Here is a 22,948-nt window from a genome sequence, read left to right on the forward strand (position 1 = left end):
CATATCACTGCCGCATCTGATGAATGACATGTCATCGGCATAGCTTACGACCATGCACTTTTGGGGTTCAAATAAGTTATTTACATATACAAGGAACAGAAAACGCCCTAGTATGCTTCCTTGAGGCACACCACATTGAAGTGTCCTGAAGTTTGATTTGGTTGTTAGGAGCTGCTCATTATTTTGATAAGTTAGCTTTACACACTGTTTCCTGTCTTTCAAAGGAGGTTAGTAGTTTCAAGGCTAGTTTTCTCAACCCATACTCTTCTAGCTTACACAGAAGAATGGTATGATTCACAGTATCAAAGGCTTTACTCATATCTAGGAAAGTGCCTATTACCTTGTCACTTTTGTACAGTTTATTGAATATTTCTTGTATAAAAGATGCTACTGCTGTTGTAGTAGATCTCCCTTTTCTAAATCCATGTTGCAGGTTGTTTAACAGATTGTGTTTGGTGAAATATGATTCAACTTGATTTAGTATTACTCTCTCTAACAATTTCCCTAGTTCTGAGGTTAATGATATTGTCCTGTAGTTTTTAGTGTCAGTTTTTAATCCCTTTTTACGCACTGGTATAATTTCAGTAATTTTCAAAAGGTCAGGAAATACTCCATTTCTGAGGGAGGTATTTATCAAGTGAGTCAGGGGTTTCACTAATTCATCCCTGCATTCCTTTAGCAGTTTAGGTGAAATGTCATCCCAGCCACAAGACATTTTTGGTCGAAGTGCTGATATTATTGCTAGGACGTCCCTCTCAGTAATGCTGTGGATATAAAAGGACTGGCTAGATTTTCCAACACTAAAATTTTGTGACTTGACATGAACTTCATTTGTACCAACTGTACTGAACTTTTGTATAAATTTCTCGCACCCTTCTTTTGGGTCATTTGTTTCTTCACCATTTTCTTTTAATGTTATGTTGCTTTGTTCATAGGAATTCTGTTTCCCACTTTCTTTATGCATTATTTTCCAGGCAGTTTTACTGATACAGCTAGAGTTCCGTATTTCAGAGGTGTATTTCTGTGGTTTTAGGTTAGTCAAGGACTCTCAGTGTGTTTTTCTGAGCAGTTTATATTTTGTTGAGAAATATTGTAGTTTAGTATCTCTAAAAAGTATATAGCAATCTTTCATTTTCTCCCTCAGTTCAATAATTTCAGAAGGGAGATTCTCAGCTTTATGGTTTACAGCTTTATTTACTTTTTTAATTAAAGGACAGGTTTCATTTAAAGTGTTACTGAATAACTTATATAAATATTCCCATTTTTCATTCCCTAGTGCCATCTTAAGTTTAGAATAATTAAATTTTCTTTCATACATAACTGTATCACTCTCAGTTACATCTATGTTCTCTACATCAATTTCCACAGTAAGGGCTCTGTGATCAGAAATGTAGTTTTCTAAGGTATTTACATTTACTTTCTTTTTTCCTACATTTGTGAGAACATGGTCAATACATGTCTTCGTATTTGCAGTGACTCTTGTAGGTTCAGAGTTCATTTGTTTAAAGTTATAACACTGTAATACATCCATATAGTGCAAATAGTTAACACTATTATTTAATGAATCTATGTTGATGTCTCCAACAAGCAACAAGTGTTTTTTATACACTGCTGCCCCCTCCAGCAAGTCCTCTAGGCAATTTAAAAACACTTCTGTGTTACTTCCAGGTGACCTATTTCGTGCTGCTATAATAAGGCTGTTGTTTCGATACTTCAGGTTTACTGCTGCAACCTCAAATACCATTTCAGTACTCAGATCATCTATCCATTTAACTTTTTCACATTGTATATCATTTCTACTATAAATGCCTACCCCACCACTTTTGTGTGTCTTTCTGCTGTACAAGTTTATAAGTTTGTAATTTTTTAGCCTGTAACCATATGCTTCCTCTTCCTTGCATCCGAATTCACTCGCTAGGAAGAGGTGTGGCTTAGTTTCATTTAGGTAAACACTCAACTGCTCTGTTTTATTAGTTACATACTGGACATTCTGATGTGCAAGGGTTAATTTCTTGTTCTTTCCTCTAAAAAAACATCATTGTTTACTTTGTGATTGAGAATTATGTTTAAATCATCTTTTTCTTTGATAATTTTCCATATTTTGTCACACAAGAATTTTTTGCCTTCAAAATTTAGGTGCATACTATGTCTGGTATGTAGGCTTCTTTTCAGTTTGCCTATATCTAATATTTTACATTTGCCAAAATGAGCACACATTTGTTTCATTTTAATGTTTGTTTTTCGAATCAACTTATTTACGCACGAATTGTACATGAGATCATACCTGTGAGGCAGCATTGTAATAATGGTGTTTTATGATTTATTTGCTTCTTGGAAGTTTTCCAGGCTTGCTAGGCAATTTCGTTCTTCATTTCTTGCAATGTCATTGGCACCAGCTATACACACTACATATTCATTCTCTTCTTTCTTGTTTTCCTGCAGGTTGACATCAGCAACAGATTTTGTACTTGCACCTGGTTTCACTATTCCTATTGCTTGGATATCTTTGTAATTGTCCTGTAAAACACTCGCCAAATTTCTGTCGTGGCTGTCTGTTAATAAGAGAATGTTGTACCTTTTTTTCGACGGTTTGACAATCGTATTTTTTACTGTTCTTTTGTTTGTTTCTCCACTGCATAGTTTATGAAATTCGTTTTCGCCACATTTCACACTTTCACATTTATCTCTATTGGTTTCTAGTAAGAGCTGAGGCGCAGGTAGGGCAAATTTAACTGTTTAGCGTGAGTTTTCACTTTTTTTGCTGTGAAGATTTTTAACGTTTTCCATAGACACACTCGAATTTACCTCATGTTTCGATCCAGTCACTTGGCTACAGTTTTTGGAATAAAGGATATTAAAATTGTTTTCACACTCTAAACTTGGTTTACTCACTGTAGGTGACATTTTTTCGCCTTGTGCTTTACATTGCCATTCACTGTCTTCCGTTCCATCAACTTATAGTTACTAACTTTCAGCAGTACACCCATGCTTTGTTTCGACCTAAGGTCCATATTTTCATGCCTTAGGCTGTCATTTTCTCTTCTTAATCCTAAGATTACTGATTGTAAACTTGAAACGTTCACTATACATTTTAAGTTCATCTTTGCACTTCACACAAGCGATCTTTTTAACTACAACACTGTAATTTAGCTTAGCAGTAACATCATGTACATCTATACTTGCCACCATCTTGTATCATCACATATTCATGACCATTCAGTATCATATTGACATTTCCCATATTTCCACAGCAAGCGGGGAACAGCAAAGTAGGTACTGGTTGTTTTGTGTGTGTAATACACCATGTTATGTGTCCACATACCATACACCTACATTCTTTGAATGTAAAGAGACCTGCGGTGAAAGTTTTTTTCTTCCTCAGATTTACTCATCTTTTTCTTTAGTGTTACAATTGAAACACCCAGACCCCTTATTGCCTTTTGCTGTGTTTAGCTTGTGCACTTGTTTTCCTGGAAAAGGTCCTTTGCTGGTGAAGAGTGCTGAACATCCTGGGCATTTTATTTATTGTAAAAGCTTTGTTATTATTAGATCTATTTAAATTATTATTCCTGAGCTTTCTGTTCCCATTGCCATTGGCTTGTACATTTCAGGCAAGCTGGCCAACATGAGAGTTTCATGCCACTCATCATTGACTTCCAATTTAATATTTCCTATAATAATTTGAGTGGTTGACATGATTTTGTTCACATAGTTTTCAAAACTTCTAGACAATTCTGTAGTGATAAGGGGATGGTTCAGTAACGCCATGTATCATTTTAATAAACAGTTATCATCGAAAACTTACTCCTGTTTCTCTCAAACCTCCTTAGCTTTAGGTGCATGTTGTTTATGCACATAATTGATTGGATGTAATAATGAAATTGACTGCATCCTTGACTTCTTTCTTTGAATTAGTATTGGTACTGCATACACAGTCCCAGAGTTCATCATGCTCTAAATGCTCTTGTACTGAGAACTTCCAATTCGCATAATTATCACATTTGGTGAGTTTCTCAATATTGAATTGGTTTTGGTTGAAACTTGACATATTCTTGTGTTAAATACAGGAAGAACAAAGAGCAGCAGACCATGTGCACAATAGCTAAAATTACATTGTCTGCACCAACTCAAAACGCAACAAATCAATGAATTTTCACTGAGTTTTTAATCACTTGTTGCATCAGTAAGTGCAACTCGTGCTCTGTTAACATGAAGTAAATGTATGTGGTTCTCAACTCAACTTTTTAAGATAATGACAAAAAATGTAACTTTATATACTCTGAAGATATAACATACACATGGCACAACCTCACAGTCAATGAATATTTATGTGAAGTCCATAATTTTTTGAGAGACTGTGTGAACATGACATTGTTTGCATTCTGCCTGATGTACTTAATAAAATGCCAGTTATCATATTTTGTTATTTCACTGTGGCATTCTTTTTTCTGAAACTAGAAAATTGTGTACCTTGTGAAATCCACTCTTCTTATCAGCATGTTACATTTAGTTTTAAATGCAGTTAAATTAAACTGAAACCATCTGTCCCGAAGAGAACCTAAGTAAGAACTTTTTATGATTTATAAACTCTCATCTTAGACCATTGCAATTCTTGTACTAACATATGTCAGTCACAGTGACATATGAAAAAGGGTTAAATGCTTCAATGGTTCAATATGATCTATTCCCACATACTTGTTATCTATCTTGAATCACACTCCATGACCTTGCAGTACCAAATTATGTATTACCTATGGATCGAAAAAGATTAAGATAAAAACATCTCACTTCTGTCAGCTAGGATTCTTACTAAAAATTAATTCAATGCCATTGTTGAATGGAAATGCTGTCAGCAACAAAATTGTCCTCCATAATATGTGAAACTGCTCTGCACCAATGTGAAGCCCCCTGCGTTTGACCAACCTTGGGCAATTTGGATCACTCTGAATTGCCTCTTTACTGGCCATGGGAGGTGTGCAGTGCCTTGTGGAGTGGACCTGATACCATGGTGGGGGAAGCACTGTGTCGGGTGTCGATTCAGGGGCTTTATTAGCACTGTGGCTGGCACTGGGTACGGATCTCTGCTGGCAAGATGACCATGCTTTTTCATCCCCCTCAGCTGTGACAGGAGCCAACCTCTGCATAGATTCCTGCTGTGGCCTGGTCATGCTCCAGCCTGCGTTCCAGGCCTTGCTTACTTGAAAATTGGTGTACTTATCTATTAGCCTGTCATGCAGTTGGATCTCTTCAGCTTCTTTGACAATGCAATCCTAGGAGGTGTTGGATTGTTGCAACAACTTGGCAGCACCCAGCACATGTCACCCAGTCATCCAGAATGCCTAAGGATGGTAAAAAGTTGGCTTGCCGAAATCACACACCTTTTAGATGATGGCATCTGGCTGAATACCCTAGAACTATTAAAGATTTTGCTACACAAGAGAACTTGAAACAGCAGCTCATGTACTTCTATGGGGATGTGATGCACAGCAAAATTAAGAAGCTTGACAAGCTTCAGAACAGGAAGGAGCACCTTTTGGCCTCACTTAGGTTTCTGCTGAGGTACCGAGAGAACCGAATCATACCACCTTATGTGAAGGTCCTTCATCACATCAGAACTCCAGCCACCAACTGGATCATGAGAAGAGCCAGCCTGTCCCTAGTCAGGGAGAGGATCCAGCACACCCGATGCACACTCAGCGACACCTCAAGAGAACACTTCTCGTTCCACCTGCAGTTGATGTTGATGCTCTCCCCTGGCTCATGGGGGTGAATAGATGCAGATAGCTGATCTCAAGCCAAGGCATGGCAATCAGCCACCTGCAGACAAACTGCTAAGTATGAACACTTTACTGCTAAACCACTGCAAGAAGAACCTCGGAGAACTGTCATTAACCATACAGAGAAAATAATTGACAATATTACCTTTTCTGTATTAGGAAAGGGGCTAAATTTTGCACCAGCATCAATGGCCATACCAACAGCAGAATTTATCAGTGTTATGGAACAGGTTGCTCTTGCACTTACATGGGATGTGCAGAGGAAATGAAATATGAAACATGTTGTACACTTACCAGGACAGCTCTGCCAAAGCTGAATGTCTCTTAGGAAGAGAGAAAAGCACTTAAACAAGTGGCTATGAGATGATTCTGAGACAGTCATCCAGCCAGCAGACAAAGGTGCTTCTACCACATCACGTACACAAACAAAAATTGGATGACCTATTAGAGGACAACACATGCAGGAAAGTTGAGGACAATCCTATCAACTGAATGAAGAGGAAGACCATCAAACTCCTCCAACATACATTCCCACTCAAAAAGACAGTGAAGACACATCAGTCATGAGCAGCTGTGTCACCTACACTTTACAGACTACCTAAACTACACAAGCAATAAATGCCCCTTTGTCCAAGTTAGCATTATTGGCACACCAATATATGAATTAGCGAAACATCTGACAGCAATGCTCAGCCGCCTTGTGGGCAAATGACAGTATCATATACAAAGTTTGATGCATTTCATTCAGCAGCTCCAGAATTTTTTGACTTGTTCAAGAAGACCTCATGGGAAGCTTTGACATAGTATCTCTTTTTCAGAAGGATCCCACTAAGAGATGCCCTAAACCTCATAGGAAAAAGTTTGTGCCAGTACTAACCAAGTGATTTGAATTTGTGCTTACATCAACCTACCTTCTGTTCGATGCAAATTATTACGAACAAACAAATGGAGCAGGGATGGGCTGTCCACTATCACCAATAATGGCCAATATGTTTATGGAGGCATTTGAAGAAGAAACTGGAATTGACCATCTACAAGCCCTCATGCTTTTTTCAGTATGTAGATGATACATTTGTAATCTGGCCACAAGGACGATGCACCTATGAGACTCAACAACACCTGAATTTGCTGCACCAGAACATCAAATTCATGATGGAGTTAGTGGGAAACCACCAACTTCTATTTGTGGATGTGGTCATCAAATGAAGACCAGATGGCACACTAGAACACAGTGTCTACTGTAAACAGACACATAATGATTTGTAGTTGCATGCTTACAGCTGTAATGTCCCTTCACAATGACAGAGTCCTAAGCATACTAGTGCAAAGAGCACGCTAGATCTCAGGCCATAACAGTCTAGCAGTTGCATTGTAGCACTTACAGGCCATGTTCCGTACAAATGCTTACAGTAGTCACCAGATACAATGTGGTTGAAAACCAAAGAAGCCAGACCACATCTTCTCAAGATAAAGCAGTTGCGATAGCAAGTATCTCATAATTCGGGAAGACATCATATTCAAATTGGGCTACTTCACTTGTTAGTGGATAAATGACCAGTTCTATATTACTGTATTGTCACTGTAAGAGTGCTACAAAAAACATTAGAAGGCATTTTGAAACTGTAATGTGGGAGGAATTGCCAGTCAATTAATTTATGACAGGACAATCATTATTCTCTCCCCCTTCCCCCTCCCCCTCCCACCTCTTCTTTCACCAATAGAAGAAATCTCTTTCACATAAATGAACGCATGAGAAACTGAAACACAGTAAATGAGTCTGGGTAAGCCTTATAATTTTACCGGTTTCTTTCCCATATAGTAGTATCCCCATGAGAAGTATTGTAAGAAGAAACAAGCTGGTTGCAGTGAAGAAGACAGTGCTTGTGATGAATATTTCAATATCTTATTGAGTGAAACAATTTAAAACATTTTGCTGAATCATAACATCTGGTGTACTGATTTGTGTATGTGGAGATAATGAGAAATATCTACACCAGATTGTTGCTTAAACAGTTCTGTCATTCTGTCCATCCCGTAGACACAGGCTGGGAGTGTTCCAATTAAGAACACTACAGAGAAAGACAGTAGCAAAACGTGCAGTAAATTGTTTTATAATTGTATTCATTAATTAAATTTTTGATTAAAAACATTTATGTCACCCATGGGAAATGCAGATGTCTCATAATACAAATGTTTAAAGAATAAGTACTAAAATTTGTTGCAGGTATGGTTCAATAACACAGGCCTCTACAGTCCGTTTAGGAGTTGGCGATGGTGGTGAAGATGTTTATGTTCCCATGAGTGACATGCTGCCAATGGTGAATCCCAATGATGTGGTAGTTGATGGCTGGGATATATCTTCACTAAATTTGGCTGATGCAATGGCAAGGGCCTGTGTTCTGAATTGGAACTTACAGCAGCAACTCTATCCACATATGAAAAACATGAAGCCACGACCTGCTATTTTCTTTGGTGATTTTGTTGCAGATAATCAGGTACCCAATTAAAAAGCTGTTGTGACTTTTTCCTTTTTAGCCAGTAGTTTCTTTTATTCTTGTAATGCTGTCATTACTTTTGTGTAGAGTCGGGTGGCATTTGTTTATAATATTTCGTTTCTGTTTACTGTTAATAAAATAGCTCTAGATTAAGATCTCCATGTAGCCATATGGACTAGGCACATGATTACACTGGTCAAAACACAGAACTGCTTATGCAGAAACAAATCTTAGTAGCATATATAAAAAACTATCAGAGTACCACATATTGACATAATGAGAGTTGTTTACCAATTAGAGGACAGACTGTGGTTTGGATGAGGACATTGTTATATTTTCTGTAACAACAGTGAGTTTGTTTAAAATAATAAGTTTGTTAGTTTTGCAGTGTTACATTTATTAATTGCCAAATATGAATTTGAGTATTTGTAACCCTCATAAAAACCATCCCCACTGCCAAAGTAGTTCAACAATGCAGTTGTATATACCCCATGCTTCTTTCCAAGCTCGGTCATCTTCGCTGGTCTAGGAATTAATATTAAACTGTTGTTGCAGGTTTTTATCTCCCTTCCTTTCAGGACAGTATTTTAGGTTGAGTTGCCAGTTCTCTGACTGACATACCCAGGAGAATGATGTCCCTGAGGGAGAGTGTTAAGTGCACTCTTTTTGTGGATGATTTTTCAATCATCTGTTTGTCTTTCACTCTGTCTCAAGGCAGCTGCAAAAAAGACAGGCTTCAGTGTTTTGACACACACACACACACACACACACAGAGATAGAGAGAGAGAGAGAGAGAGAGAGAGAGAGAGAGAGAGAGAGATGGTTCTGAACTAGCTTCCCATTTAAAAATGAGGACATGAGATTGGGATTGGAGCATGGGACAAGCTCGGTACCCAGCCTCTGTAGAGACAAGGGAACTCCCTCTAACCAACCAGCAGAAGTTCTCTTTGGTGCAACATGCATATAATTTCTGGTTAATCCCCCAGTTGACCTTTTAATCTTCTTGTCCAACAGTCAGTAGAACAAATGGATTTAAATCACAGAAGAGCAGTATGATAATTTAGAATTAGAATGAGGGATCTGGAACGAATATGCTCCCCCATTGTGAGTAGTGAGAGCAATGCAATTTTTAAATCTGACAAAGTACAAGGAATCTTGTACACCAGATTTTACTTTTAAGCAAGCCTTTTATGTGTGTTTAGAGGTGCAGTGAAATTAATTTACACTGTTGGATCTAAGTGAGAAATACTATAGGTTACTTAGTTGTTTTCTGTTATTGTGTCTTTAAGAGTAAACTTCTGGACGAATTTTTACAGTCTTTGTTGCAGAGCTCTATCAATCCTAAAGGCAGTGGAGCAGTATAGTGAAATTGATGGAATAACTTTCTTGTCTGCCCTGATGCTGTGCAGCCATTCAGCAAATGTACCCAGGAAAGTGGCACAGAACATATGACACACACTTTTCATACTGTAACATCAAGGGAGAGTAGTAGTATTCTGCGGCAAGGGATGCATGCAAGATAAGTAATGTACTGCCTCGAGCTGTTCCCTTGACTGATATTACATCATTATTGAGGATCAGAGTTACATGTCAGTGGGAGAATATGTGGCTGGATGTACAAAGTAATAAATTAAGGCTGATGAAGCCTACAGTTTTGCCTTGGTGAACATCATTCCAGTAACACAGATGGAAAGAAGTCGCACTGAAGAGGGTCCTGTCCTCTGATTGCACAGGCCATTCCTCTGGCAGGATGACCCACCAATGTGCTGTCTTTGTGCCATACTGCTGTAGGTGCACAACATCTTACTTGAATGCATTTTATGTTCACAATAGGGCAACAGTTTTTATTGGTAATGCTATAGCCCATGGTTTTAAAACAATGGGATGATTGTGGAAATGGCTTTAATATTTTGTGTGTTGTCATGGCTGCTGCCTAAATTATTGGGTAGGTATTTTGTTGTATTACAGAGTATCTGGTTCATCCTGTTTTAGTCAGTGATCAAGCCAGCCACGATTATCTGAATCACTCTTACAGTTTTAAATGTATGTCCATTTCTCCTTTAGTAAATACTGTTACATTGAGAACTGCTATCATTTATTTATTTTTTAAGCACTTCCAACATCTGTGTATAGGACTGTTACCCAGCATATATTTGTTCTCACAGTGATTGACTTCTTCCCTGTTTTTATTAGTATCAGCCATTCACAAGTACCAGGCAGTAACATTCAGCACTTTCTTCAGCTAATTCTCATTTTATTTAATATTTTATGTCATGACTGTATTATAGCTTTAAGAATGGGAAAGGCACAAATTTGCATATAGAAGTGTACACTTCCATGCATGATTTTTATTACACATTTTGTTGGTATGTCGTTATTGCCAGGCAGTCTTTAAAGTGTGTAACGTGTGTCCATGGGCCATTGTCCCAGGAAGATTGCTTACAAGGAAAAACTTTATTTACCATAAGCATTTAATTTATATTCTGTAGAGGTTCTGATAATCTTGCCATTCATTGACCTGCAATCATCATCATCATGTGCATCGCACAGGGTACTTTCCATCATAACACATATTAGAGCTTCTTCCCATTCCATTTATACTGAGTTGACAAAAGTCATGGGATACCTCCTAATATTGTGTCGGACCTCCTTTTGCCAGGTGCAGTTCACAACTTGACTTTACATGGACTCAAGTCATTGGAAGTCCCTGCAAAAACATTGAGCCATGCTGCTTGTGTAGCTGTTCATAATTACAGAAGTGTTGCTAGTGCAAGATTTTGTTTGCAAACTGACCTTTCGATTATGTTCCATAAATGTTTGATCTGATTCATGTCAAGTGGTTTGAGTGGCCAAATGATTTGCCCGAATTGTCCAGAATGTTCTACAAACCAATGGTGAACAATTGTGGCCCGGTGATATGGTGCATTGTCATCTGTAAAAATTCCAGTGTTGTTTGAGAAAATGAAGTCCATGAATAACTGCAAATGGTCTTAAAGTAGCTGAACATAATCATTTCCAGTCAGTGAACCAGTACATTCCATGCAAACACAGCCCGCACCATTATGGAGCCATCACCAGCTTGCACAGTGCCTTGTGGATGACTCAAGTTCACGGCTGCATGTCTGCGCCACACTCGATCCATACCATCAGCTCTTACCAACTGAAATTGGGACTCGTCTGACCAGGCCACAGTTTTCCAGTCCTCTTGCATCCAGTCGATGTGGTCACCAGTGCAGGAGAGGCATTGCAGGCGACCTTGTACTGTAAGCAAAGGCACTTACATTGCTTGTATGTTGTTATAGCCCATTAATACCAAATTTCACTGCACTGTCCTAACAGATAATTTCGTCACATGTCCCTCATTGATTTCTGTAGTTATTTCACACAGTGTTGCTTGTCTGTTAGCACTGACAAGTCAATACAAATGCCACTGCTCTTGGTCATTAAGTGAAGACCAGGAGCCATTGCGTTGTCTGTTGTGAGAGGAAATAAGTGAAATTTGATATTCTCAGCACACTGTTAACATTGTGAATCTCGCAATATTGAAGTCCCTAACCATTTCCAAAATTAGAATGTCCCATGTGTCTAGCTCCAACTACCATTCCAAGTTCAAAGCCTATTAATTCCCATTGTGTGACCATAATCTTGTTGGAAACTGTCACATGAATCACCGTAGTACGGATGACAGCTCTGTGAATGCGGTGCCCTTTCATACCTTGTATACACGATACTATTTGTGTATCGCTATCCCATTATTTCTCTCACCTCAGTCTGCATATGGAACATAATAAGAATTACTGCTTACATGCTTCTATGCACTCTGTAACTGGTCTAATCTTGTCCTTTGCTGCCACTATAGGAGCGAAACATAGGGGTTTGGAGTGCATTCATAGATTCCTCACTTAACATAGGTTCTTGAAACTTTTAAAGTGGGTTTTGATACATGTGTGCCTTCTATAAGCAAGAACCAATTCCTCATGGATATTTGTGAGTGTAAACTAAGAGTTTGTGGATGGATGGATTTATTTCTTTGTGTAGCATTTATTGAAGAGACAATTTTTTCAGTCATTGTGCTGATTTTCAGGCTGGACGTGCAGATAACGTACTCACTGGGACTAAATGGGAGCAGGTTGAACAGATACGAAAAGATATTCGTGAATTTAAGGAGATGAAGAAACTGGATAAAGTTATAGTTCTGTGGACAGCAAACACTGAAAGATTCTGTGATGTTCTGCCGGGTATTAATGACACAAGTGAAAATTTGATTTCAGCCATACAAAGTAATGCCAGTGAAATATCTCCATCAACACTGTACGCTGTTGCTTCTATATTAGAGGGTGTAAGTAGTAATACATATTACCTTAAAAACAAAGGCAGGTAATGGCAATAAACTATTTTAAGTAAGGTTGTGCAATTAATGTCTTGGTTGTAGAAATAAATGTTATTTATATCCAAGCTGTAGGAGAAACAAGACTAATATTAATCATCAGTATAGTGGAGTATTTCCTCCTGCTCCAATATTTTTTTTTTTAATTAGTACTGAGAGAGAGAGAGAGAGAGAGAGAGAGAGAGAGAGAGAGAGAGAACTTCTACCAGTCGTATCTATGATAAACACACATGGCGTTACGTACAGTATCGGAAATAAAGGTTTAATCTTTAAAAAAGGCTGATAAAATGGAAGCATATGTTCATTGTTTTAGGATAGATCTGTTGCAAGATAAATTGGAAATGCATGTCGTTAAGTCTTTTTGATTTGTTTTCAATTATAAATCACTGTGTGGGATAATAAAATAGTGAACTACTTAGAAGTACATTTCAAACTTGTGTAAGTTGTTTATTAATTTATTAATGTTTGGTACTGTAAATATGGCATGTAGTTGACAGCCTGATGCAGTCTTTTTCATTTGATGGCACTTTTGTGGCTTGTGCATCAGTTCCACTGCTTTGTAATTTATACAGCTTCTCAGTTGGTCTTTAAGAATCAGTTTGAACCCCTTTCTATATCTTTCCACTAAAGAAAAATGTGAGACGGCCACAGGACTCAGACCTGGAACCTGCCCATGATAGGTGCTGATGTTAACCACTAGATTAATCACGGAAGGGGTCACTTCAGTGGTTAAGAGAATAAAATGTACGAGGGCGGTTCAGAAAGTAACCTCCGATCGGTCGCAGTGCGGGTTGTGGGGGGAGTAGCGACGCCATCTGTGCGTTCATGCACTCAACAGGTCAATCGGCATCAAGCCGTGGTCGAGTGAACGTCGTACCTGCGCTAGTTTAGTTTTTGTGGCAGTTTGAAATGTGTGGTGCAATAGAAAACCCCGCCAAATGTGAAGTGCGTGCTGTCATAAGGTTTTTTACAGCCAAAGGATATTCTGCAGCAGCTATTCATCGTGAGCTTTGTGCCGTGTACGGACCAAGAGTTATGAGTGAAGGAGTTGTCCGTGAATGGGTACGTTTATTTAAAAGTGGACGAGAAAACGTTCATGATGAAGAGAGGAGTGGTAGACCATCATTGGTGACTGACGAACTCGTTCAGACAGTTGATGCAAAAGTTCGTGAAAATCGACGTTTCTCAATGTCGGAGTTGTCTACTGGTTTTCCACAGATTTCTAAGACACTCTTGTACGAGATAGTGACAGCAAGATTGGGTTACCGTAAGTTCTGTGCACGATGGGTGCCCAAAATTCTTACCGACCACCACAAAACTCAAAGAATGGCCTCTGCATTAGACTTTCTGTCACGTTATGAGGACGAAGGAGAACCATTGTTAAACAGAATCATGACCGGTGACGAAACCTGGATTAAGTACGTGAACCCTGAGACAAAAGAACAATCAAAGATGTGGGCACATTAAAATTCGCCTACCAAACCAAGAAAAGCCTCGCAAAATTTTTCTGCCAGAAAACTGATGGCAACGGTGTTTTGGGATGCCAAAGGGGTGTTGTTGGTTGAATTCATGGAACGTGGTACGACCATTAGTCAAGACGTGTACTGTGAAACAATAAAAAAGTTACGACGGGCTATACAGAACAAACGCCGTGGTATGCTGACTTCCGGTATCGTTTTTTTTTTTGCACGATAACGCCCGTCCTCACTCTGCTCGCAGAACAACGGCCCTTCTTGAGTCCTTCAAGTGGGACGTTATCAACCATCCACCTTACAGCCCAGACCTGGGGCCAAGTGATTATCACCTCTTCATGCATTTGAAGAAATGGCTCGGGTCACAGCGGTTTGATGACGACGAAGAGCTCAAAGATGCGGTCACAGGCTGGCTCCAGGCACAAGCGGGTGATTTTTATGCAGAAGGAATTTCAAAGCTTGTGAAGAGATACGATAAGTGCCTCAATCGCTATGGAGACTATGTAGAAAAATAGTGCAAAGATGTAGTTGTAAGATGTATATATTAAAATATTTTTATTTAACTTGGTGTATTTTTTTAAATCAACCGGAGGTTACTTTCTGAACGGCCCTCGTATAATGCTACGAATTCAGTTTAAGGAATATCTTTTATTGTTAATATCAGACTAAAATATTTACAGCTTGTAATTTACCTGTGCCTGCTACTTGAGCACTCATAGTTCTGCTGAAAGAAGTATATTTAAAATATGCATCTATTTTTTAGTTAGCATTTTTTTGTATTTATCACTAAGTAACTGCAGCACTATCTATTTTAATACATGAGTTACTCCAGGTGGGCAAAATATAGAAACACCAAGAACACAACACATTACTATGCCTAATACAGAGTAGGAATCCCGTTGGCATTCAAGACACCTTCCAGTCATCTCAGAGTGGTAAATACACGTCCTGTATGGTTTTCAAGGGAGTCTTTGTCTTCCTGCAAAATTGTGACAAGTTCATATAATGATGATGGTGGATGTAGTCACATAGCCTTCTCTCCAAAGTAGACCACAAAGAGTCAGTAATATTCTGACCTTGTGACTGTGGTGGCCAAGAAAGAATGCTTTCCTATTATTGGCATTTGTATAACTGATGACAAGGTTTTTTTTTGCAGTTCCAGCTCATCCTGCAATTTCCTGCGTATGGAGCTCCCTTCATGTTGTTTTGGTGCTTACAGAATTCGTGAGTGCGATATTCAGTTTTCCAGTGAATTTTGTAGTTGTAGTCTCCTGAGTCTCCTTATTTTTCATCACAATCTTCTTCAATGATTGTCTGTCACCATCACTCAACACACACATTTGTCTGTGTTATGACTTAACAGATGATGATTTCCCACTTTCCCTGTGTGTGGTATAGATCTTTGGTTCAGTGCTTCTTAGAACACCCAACACTTCAACTGCGGAAAAAAAAACTCGCAATACAAGCACCAAAAATTTGCCCACTTTCGACTGTACTGAGCTCTGACATTATGCAGTCACGACTACATAGAACACTATTTTGACCACGACTGAAACTTTCAATGTATTGAAGACAGGTGCTATTGGTGGTTGAATACAACAACATAACCTGCAAGCTTGGCTAGCACCTGCATTTATGTTCAAGCATGCTTTTCTTGCATCATTTCCATATTGTTGTTCAAATTTGGTATCTCTTTAGAAAAGTATGTCTCCATTATAATTTCTTAGAAGTGGTTCTAAACCATCAAAGTATTGAGATACTGGGTGAGAAAAAGAATGCAAGGCATTACAAAAAAGAAGACATTGTAATCTGGCACAGTATGTTTAATTTTTGGAATAATCATTTGTGTTTCCTCAAAATTATCCCTTCAGGCTTCTCTTTAGTTAGCTTCATTCTTCTGGAAACATTTTTACTCAATTGCCTTGAATGCTTGCTCATCTAGTTAAAACTTGGTCTGTTATTCCCTGTGGTGCCACTAAGATTCCTTCATATGTTAAGTTCTTTTGTGGCTTTTCTGTAAGGTTGTCCTCTATGCTTGGAATTGTCACAGCAAGAGCTACAGGTTTATTGATTTTTGTAATTTCTGAGCTTCATATTAACCAACTTAGACTGTTTAATTACTTATCTTCTTCTTCTTCATTGTTACCTATTCTTCCAGTACCCTGTCTCTTCAATCCATGTTGTCTTTTCCTTTTAAATTTAGTACATTATTCTTAAGTTTCTTTGTTACGTCTGATTCTTTGATGTCATTTATTTCTAGCTCGTCTCTCATTCTTGCAATCGGTGCTTCTGTCAATTGTACATTATTTGTAATAGTTTTAGATTTTGTCTATCCAAAATTTGTAATGCATAGTTAATATGTTTGTTACTAGAAATATTAAAACTTAAACAGCTTGCTCACTGTGTACATTAAGATGAAATTTAGCAACAGTTACATAGTCAATATAATTCATTAAAATGATTAGCTCAGTGCCCCTGTGAATTTGTATGACTGTTAATCCAAAGATTTGATGTTCAGTTCATGCTTGCTCTAAGGATTTTTTAAACCACTGATTGCTGCTTTCACTTGTGGCTACAATGTATTTGTGTGAAAATGCAAAGTTGCACAGTGCTTGGGAAGCCTGTTAGAACCATGGGTCCTCCCCATAACTGCTTGGGTCCGTTAATTGACACAACCGTGGGGAAGCCAGGGCATATCATTTTCAGTGGGACCACACCTGGTAAGGCACTTCGGCTTTCAAACTACTTGTTCAATTGATGTCCACTATTTATTTACATGAGACTAAAGTGAAATGACAAATATGGAAAGTATGGCACTTAAAAGTATCATTATCAAAGATACTAATTCAATCACTCCTTCAGGTTGAGTTTGTGTTGTATGTTGTGTTAGCATATTTTTAGGTGTAGCTTTAAATAGTGTAATTCATAAATAATTTTAATGGAAATGATTTTGCTTGGCAGAGTCCATACTTAAATGGATCTCCACAAAACACATTTGTTCCTGGCTGCATTCAGCTAGCTGAGCAACACAATGTGTTGATTGGTGGAGATGACTTCAAATCTGGCCAGACAAAACTGAAATCAGTGTTAGTGGATTTTTTGGTGACTGCTGGGATTAAGCCTGTTTCTATAGTGAGTTACAATCATCTTGGAAATAATGATGGTTGTAATCTGTCGGCACCCCAACAGTTTCGGTCCAAGGAGGTATGCATTCCAAATATTTGTTTATCTATCTTTGTGCATATTGGTAGTGTTTACAGTAGAGACTATAAAATGAGGAAAACCAATTTTTCCGGAATGATAGTTTGTATTATAATTGAATATAGACATATAATGTATTGTTCTTGTGTTTAAAAGTTAAAATGTTTCACATGTATTATAATGAGGGAACATTTATATGGCAATGGGGTATTAAAAACGAGTGTAGAAAGAGTATTTCTGAAGTGTTGTCATGTGTGTGAGGAGTTGCGTTTGTTTGTTTGTGTGTGTGTGTGTGTGTGTGTGTGTGTGTGAGAGAGAGAGAGAGAGAGAGAGAGAGAGAGACCCTTTGGGGTTAAAAGCTCTTTTTGTGACTCAGCATCTCTGCTATATGGTGAATAGCAATTATATTTTTTATAGTATTGTTACAGTCCATCCTGGATTTTCCATTCTGTATGTGCATTGTAGTTTAAATTCTGTAGGAGTTTGAGTTCATAGAAAAAGTTTAGACATCTTTAGTTTCTAACAATTTCTTACTCTATATGACCTTCATTTCATATTTCAGATTTCTAAAAGCAGTGTCGTAGATGACATGGTGGAGTCAAACAGAATATTATACAAACCAGAAGAAAAACCAGATCACTGTGTTGTAATAAAATATGTGCCATATGTAGGTGAGTATTACATGTAGAGAGAGTGTGTGTGTGTGTGTGTGTGTGTGTGTGTGTGTGTGTGTGGGACAGGGGGGGGGGGGGGGTGCATGTGCGCGCGCTTGTTCATGTAATTTTGAGGGCCGTGAACTTGGAGAGCAGTAGGTGGTTTACAACAGGTGGCATTTTCTGAGTCATTACTGTGAACGTAGAAAATTATGTGCATATTCAACTGCGAGGATTCTGACAGTCTTTTTGAGCTTGTAACATGTCTAGTCAGCTCATCTCTGTACCTTGGTGATGTAGCTGTTGTCTGCACTGTTCCCTTTGAATGGGAACATAGCGTCCATACTCCTCTTCAGTCAATACGTATACAGTAATTATTTTGAACAGTGGGATTTACTATATTATTCAGAATGTTGGAGCATTTGTAACTTCTAAGTATATAGTTTTCTGGTTGTGAGCTTTGACATATCTAAGATTTTCTGTGTAACACAGAGGGAGCTGCGTTTTCCTTCAGCAGACGATGTCCTTAAAGGGAGGAATGACTACTTGACACCATATTAACTAGTCTCATTCAATGGCTGTGTGGGGTAGCTGTGCAGTCTGACGCCTTGCCACGGTTCATGCGACTCCCCCACGCTAGAGGTTTGAGTTGTCCTTTGGACGTGGGCGGGCAGGCGAGTGTGTGTGTGTGTGTGTGTGTGTGTGTGTGTGTGTGTGTGTGTGTGTGTGTGTGTGTGTGTGCACGTGCAAGCCTAGGGACCGATGACCTCAGCAGTTTGGTCCCATAGAACTTACCACATATTTCCAATTTTTCATCCAACCATTAGTGTCTGCATTTTAAGCAATGTGCACATCTTGTATGTAACATTCAGATGTGATACAATGTAGTTCCAGAAAACAAAATATGTATGTGTGATGTAAATACTCTGCTTAAAATAAGTTTGTTTGCACTATTAACGATGTAGGAAATAATTGCTACTTACCATAAACATGACATGTTAAATTGCAGATAGGCGCAATTAAGACACTTACACAGAGCTTTTGACCGTGGCCTTCATCATCTAAAGAGAAATACATACCATTCATGCACACACGCAAGCACATCTCATGCACACAACTGCCAACCTGAGTATCTAGGTCCGGCTTCCGGCCTGAGCTGCCGGCGTTGGCAGTCAAGTGTGTGTGAAGTGTGGTTGTTTGTGCATATGAATGATGTGTGTTTCTATTTTTCTGATGAAAGATGTGGCCAAAATCTTTGAGTAAGTGTCTTTTAATTGTGCCTGTCTGCAACTTAATGTGTCAATCTATCTTTTCCCACATTGTTGATATTCCTACCTAAAGTTCCCATTGTTTGTTTGCAGTATTATTAGCCATGAATTTCATGCTTTCCCAATTCTTTTATGAAGTTTTAAATTTATTGTAAAATGTTTGATCAGTGTGACTTGTGTAAGAGCATTATCAGCTAATTCTGTTGAGTATTTTAATTGCAAGTATAAATAAAGGAATCTGTTCTTTCTCCCCTTTTCTGCATCATAAATATGCACACTTTCACCAGAGACCTTCAGAAATTTGCACCTTGGATGTTGCTATATTGTAAAGTTCTTCTGGCTAATAAAGACAAGAACAAAATTCAGTGAAAAGTCCAAGCATTAAGGAACCACCTTGAACCATCTGGACTAAGTCCGAAGGCAAAGAAGACTGAATATTTTGTCAACAGGTGCAAATAATATGAATGCCAGCATGATGACAGTACAGATCTCTCAGAAACACATCGCTTCAAAAACCTTGGCTCAAAAATCACTGGCAGGCAGTTACAGGTGTATGATCGTGGACCACCTAAAGTTCAAAATATACCACTCTGTAAGCCATCCAGTTGCCTTGTATGGTGCAGGATGGTGGCCTCTAACAAAGGAAACAGAGAAGTGATTTGCTGAAACCAAAGTACTTCAAAGGGCATCTGGTCTGACACTTCAAGATCATATGGCCACTGATGAAATTTGCAGGCAGTAAAGAGGTGGCACTTATTGAGAGGATAAGGAAAAGCAGTCTATTGTGGTTTGGACTCAAACCTATAGCATATCATTAGCAAAGTGTGGGCTTTGGTTGAAAGTTGATTATAAACAACCTGTTATGAGACTGACACAGCATCGGCTGGATACCCCATCATATAGACCTCAAGATAGCGAGTCTCCATCCTGACCCAGCACAAAATCACACCAAATGGAGACAGAGAGCTATAAGGGGTAGACCTCACAACATTATAGGACGAATGCTGAGGAAGAATAAAACGAAGAAGGAAACTGACTCAAGTTTGTTCTTGCAGTCACTCAACATTGCAAGAAATACAATTTTGGTTTCTGTGTATATGCCCTAACCTCATCTCTTTTTTTCCTTTGCTATTCTACGTGGTTATTATAAAGTTTGTGGAATTGAATAAAGTGGTTAGAATAAATAACTTTTCTGTTCAACTTATCGGACGAGGAAGCAGTGCGCACACGCACTTCAGTGTACTAATTTACTAAAATTGTTGTAGTGACAATTATCATGTTATTCTATCTTTAAAACTATAGATGCCAAACAAGACCTCATGTATTGTATTTCCTAACTGAACAAAAATATTGTCATGAAAAACTGATATTTTGTGTTATCAAAAGTTATGACCAGTTATTCTTTTCAAAAAGTGAGTGTACAGTTGTCTGTTGTGTAAGTATAAAAACTGTGCAGGTGCTTTATGGTAATGATGACCATTATATCCATTGACTTGTTCCAGGTGACAGTAAAAGAGCGATGGATGAATATATCTCAGAGATAATGATGGGAGGACATAATACTATAGTAATTCACAATACATGTGAGGATTCTTTACTTGCAAGTCCGATCATACTGGATCTAGTACTTCTCACTGAATTGTGCAGCCGAATCGAATTCAGATCTCCTGATGAGCTTCACTCTGAATACTCAAATTTCCACCCTGTCCTCTCAGTACTGAGCTACTTATGCAAGGTAAGGGTATGTGCGTGTCTGTCTAACCTGAACATAGTTCTCATTCTTTTCAGACATTCATCGTCCATTACATTTCTTTTAGACACTATTGGTTGACATCATAACTAATATATAAAATAAGTATTTGTCATTTATTTAATGTTCATTAGCATGTACTATGTACAGATATGCACATTCTTATTTTTGATGAACAACTGTCAAATCTTATGAATTGAATATACAGGATGTAGGTGCAACAATTATTGGTAATGTCACCCATGGATGTTTAAGACACTGCGTAAATCTTTGACACCAGTGATAAATACTTGTCCCATGGATCATATTAGTGATAAAAACTATGTTATGGAATGTATTAGACAATGTGTACTATTTGCAGGTTGGAAGACTTATAGCTAGTAATGTCTTCTGTTCTAGCATGCTTTATATACTAGTTTAGGCCTGAGCATTATCATGCACAGTTTCACAGTGCAATACGTGGTTTAGTCACTGGGCACTTAAGAGCCATAGGTTATCTGTCTATGAGAGTAGAAGTGTGTGAGGTTATATGGGTATTCAGTCACATGTGCTGAATGTGCTTTTTGGATGGAACAAGGGAAATTTAGGGACGTTAATGTTTAGTAGACATGTGCACCATCAGGAGCTGTCATTAACATGACGAAAAGTAACAGTGATGTAATGTTTCCAGTATTGTCCAAAACAGTGAATTTAGGAATTATAAACCACTAAACATTCAGAGTGCAATGTTTCGATGTCTTGCTCTGTTGTGTTATAAAGAATATTGAGAGTGCGGCAGTAACAGTTCCTTTAACATTCATAACCAACAAATCACTATATATTATATAAATGTAAGTGTGGTTTGATCTTGTGCATGCTATAAATCAGCAACCAACCCCTGGAGCCCCATTGGAGCTGTGTGGTGTGGTAACCCTTTATCCATCATCCTTGAAGAAGATTTTGGCTTGGAAGTACGGGGTTTGTGTTCAAAGAAATGGGTATCAAAAAGGGATTGAGAACTGAAGTGGCAGTCACTTTCAAAAATGTTGGGAGAACATCACAGGAAGTTTGAGAATGTTATAGAAAGGTTAAGAGCACAGGACTTGCAAGTGGGTACCTAAGTCTCTTAACAAATGCAAAAAATCTGTACCCCAGAAAAAAGTACACTTGTCTCACAAAAGTAGAGTTTGTGAGAAAGCCATATGAATTTATTTGCAAGTTTTGAGTTATGCTGAACATTTACAGCAATTATTTGTTGTCTAAGTTAGAGATTATGAAGTACTGATAAGGTACCACCTAGCAAATTCCATGACAGTGGCCCTTTTTTTCTAAAAAAAAAAAAGGTTGTGTATGATTTCTTATGCCTTTCAGGAAAGTATTGTAAGGCTATTTCAAATAATTTTATTGAATATCTGATAGTTTATCATTTTAGTAATTGTTCCAATAATGATAAGCATGGAAACTTCTCATGTGAGTAAATTTTACTCTGTGCGAATCCTGCTAATCTTAGATATTAGCACAGGAGATGTTTTAGACATATTTGTCCAATCACTATCTTAATTACAGTAAGATCCATAGCAGTGGGGAAAAGAACTGCATCAGAAATACCCTGTAACACGACATCAATGCATACAAACTCAATCTTCGTCTGAAATGTTATGCGTTGTCAACGTATTCCATAAAGATCACTTCAAGAAAGCTACTGTTAAGTATGTTATACTAATATATTCATGTAAAATGATAACTTTGCATTTTGAAAGCAAGACAGTTTGCTTACTTGTGATCCTCTTTTGGAATATAACCTGTAGTGATCGTAACATATTAGCTACAATTTGAAAATCTTGAAAGTTGTGTAGTACCCTATTGTTCAGTGTATTTTTGGTGCAATAATGAACCAACTGTTGGTAATCCAGTGTAGATTCGTGAGTGCTTTAGTTTTCTTTGTCATTTCATGCTGCATACCTAA

General features: G+C 38.1%; 1 protein-coding gene across 2 annotated transcripts in view; it reads left to right on the plus strand.

Moving 5' to 3' along the window:
* Window positions 1-22,948, plus strand: part of LOC126161970 (inositol-3-phosphate synthase 1-A) — a 61,873-nt gene that overhangs the window by 24,012 nt on the left and 14,913 nt on the right. For both annotated transcript variants that reach the window (XM_049918159.1, XM_049918160.1), the window contains exons 4-8: window positions 8,002-8,272; window positions 12,357-12,611; window positions 17,093-17,335; window positions 17,895-18,003; window positions 20,756-20,988. In XM_049918159.1, coding sequence (XP_049774116.1) covers window positions 8,002-8,272; window positions 12,357-12,611; window positions 17,093-17,335; window positions 17,895-18,003; window positions 20,756-20,988 — 1,111 coding nt within the window. The remainder of the gene's footprint in view (window positions 1-8,001; window positions 8,273-12,356; window positions 12,612-17,092; window positions 17,336-17,894; window positions 18,004-20,755; window positions 20,989-22,948) is intronic.

Source organism: Schistocerca cancellata, chromosome 2 (genome assembly GCF_023864275.1).
Source record: "Schistocerca cancellata isolate TAMUIC-IGC-003103 chromosome 2, iqSchCanc2.1, whole genome shotgun sequence".
In the NCBI taxonomy this organism is placed as follows: Eukaryota; Metazoa; Arthropoda; class Insecta; order Orthoptera; family Acrididae; genus Schistocerca; species Schistocerca cancellata.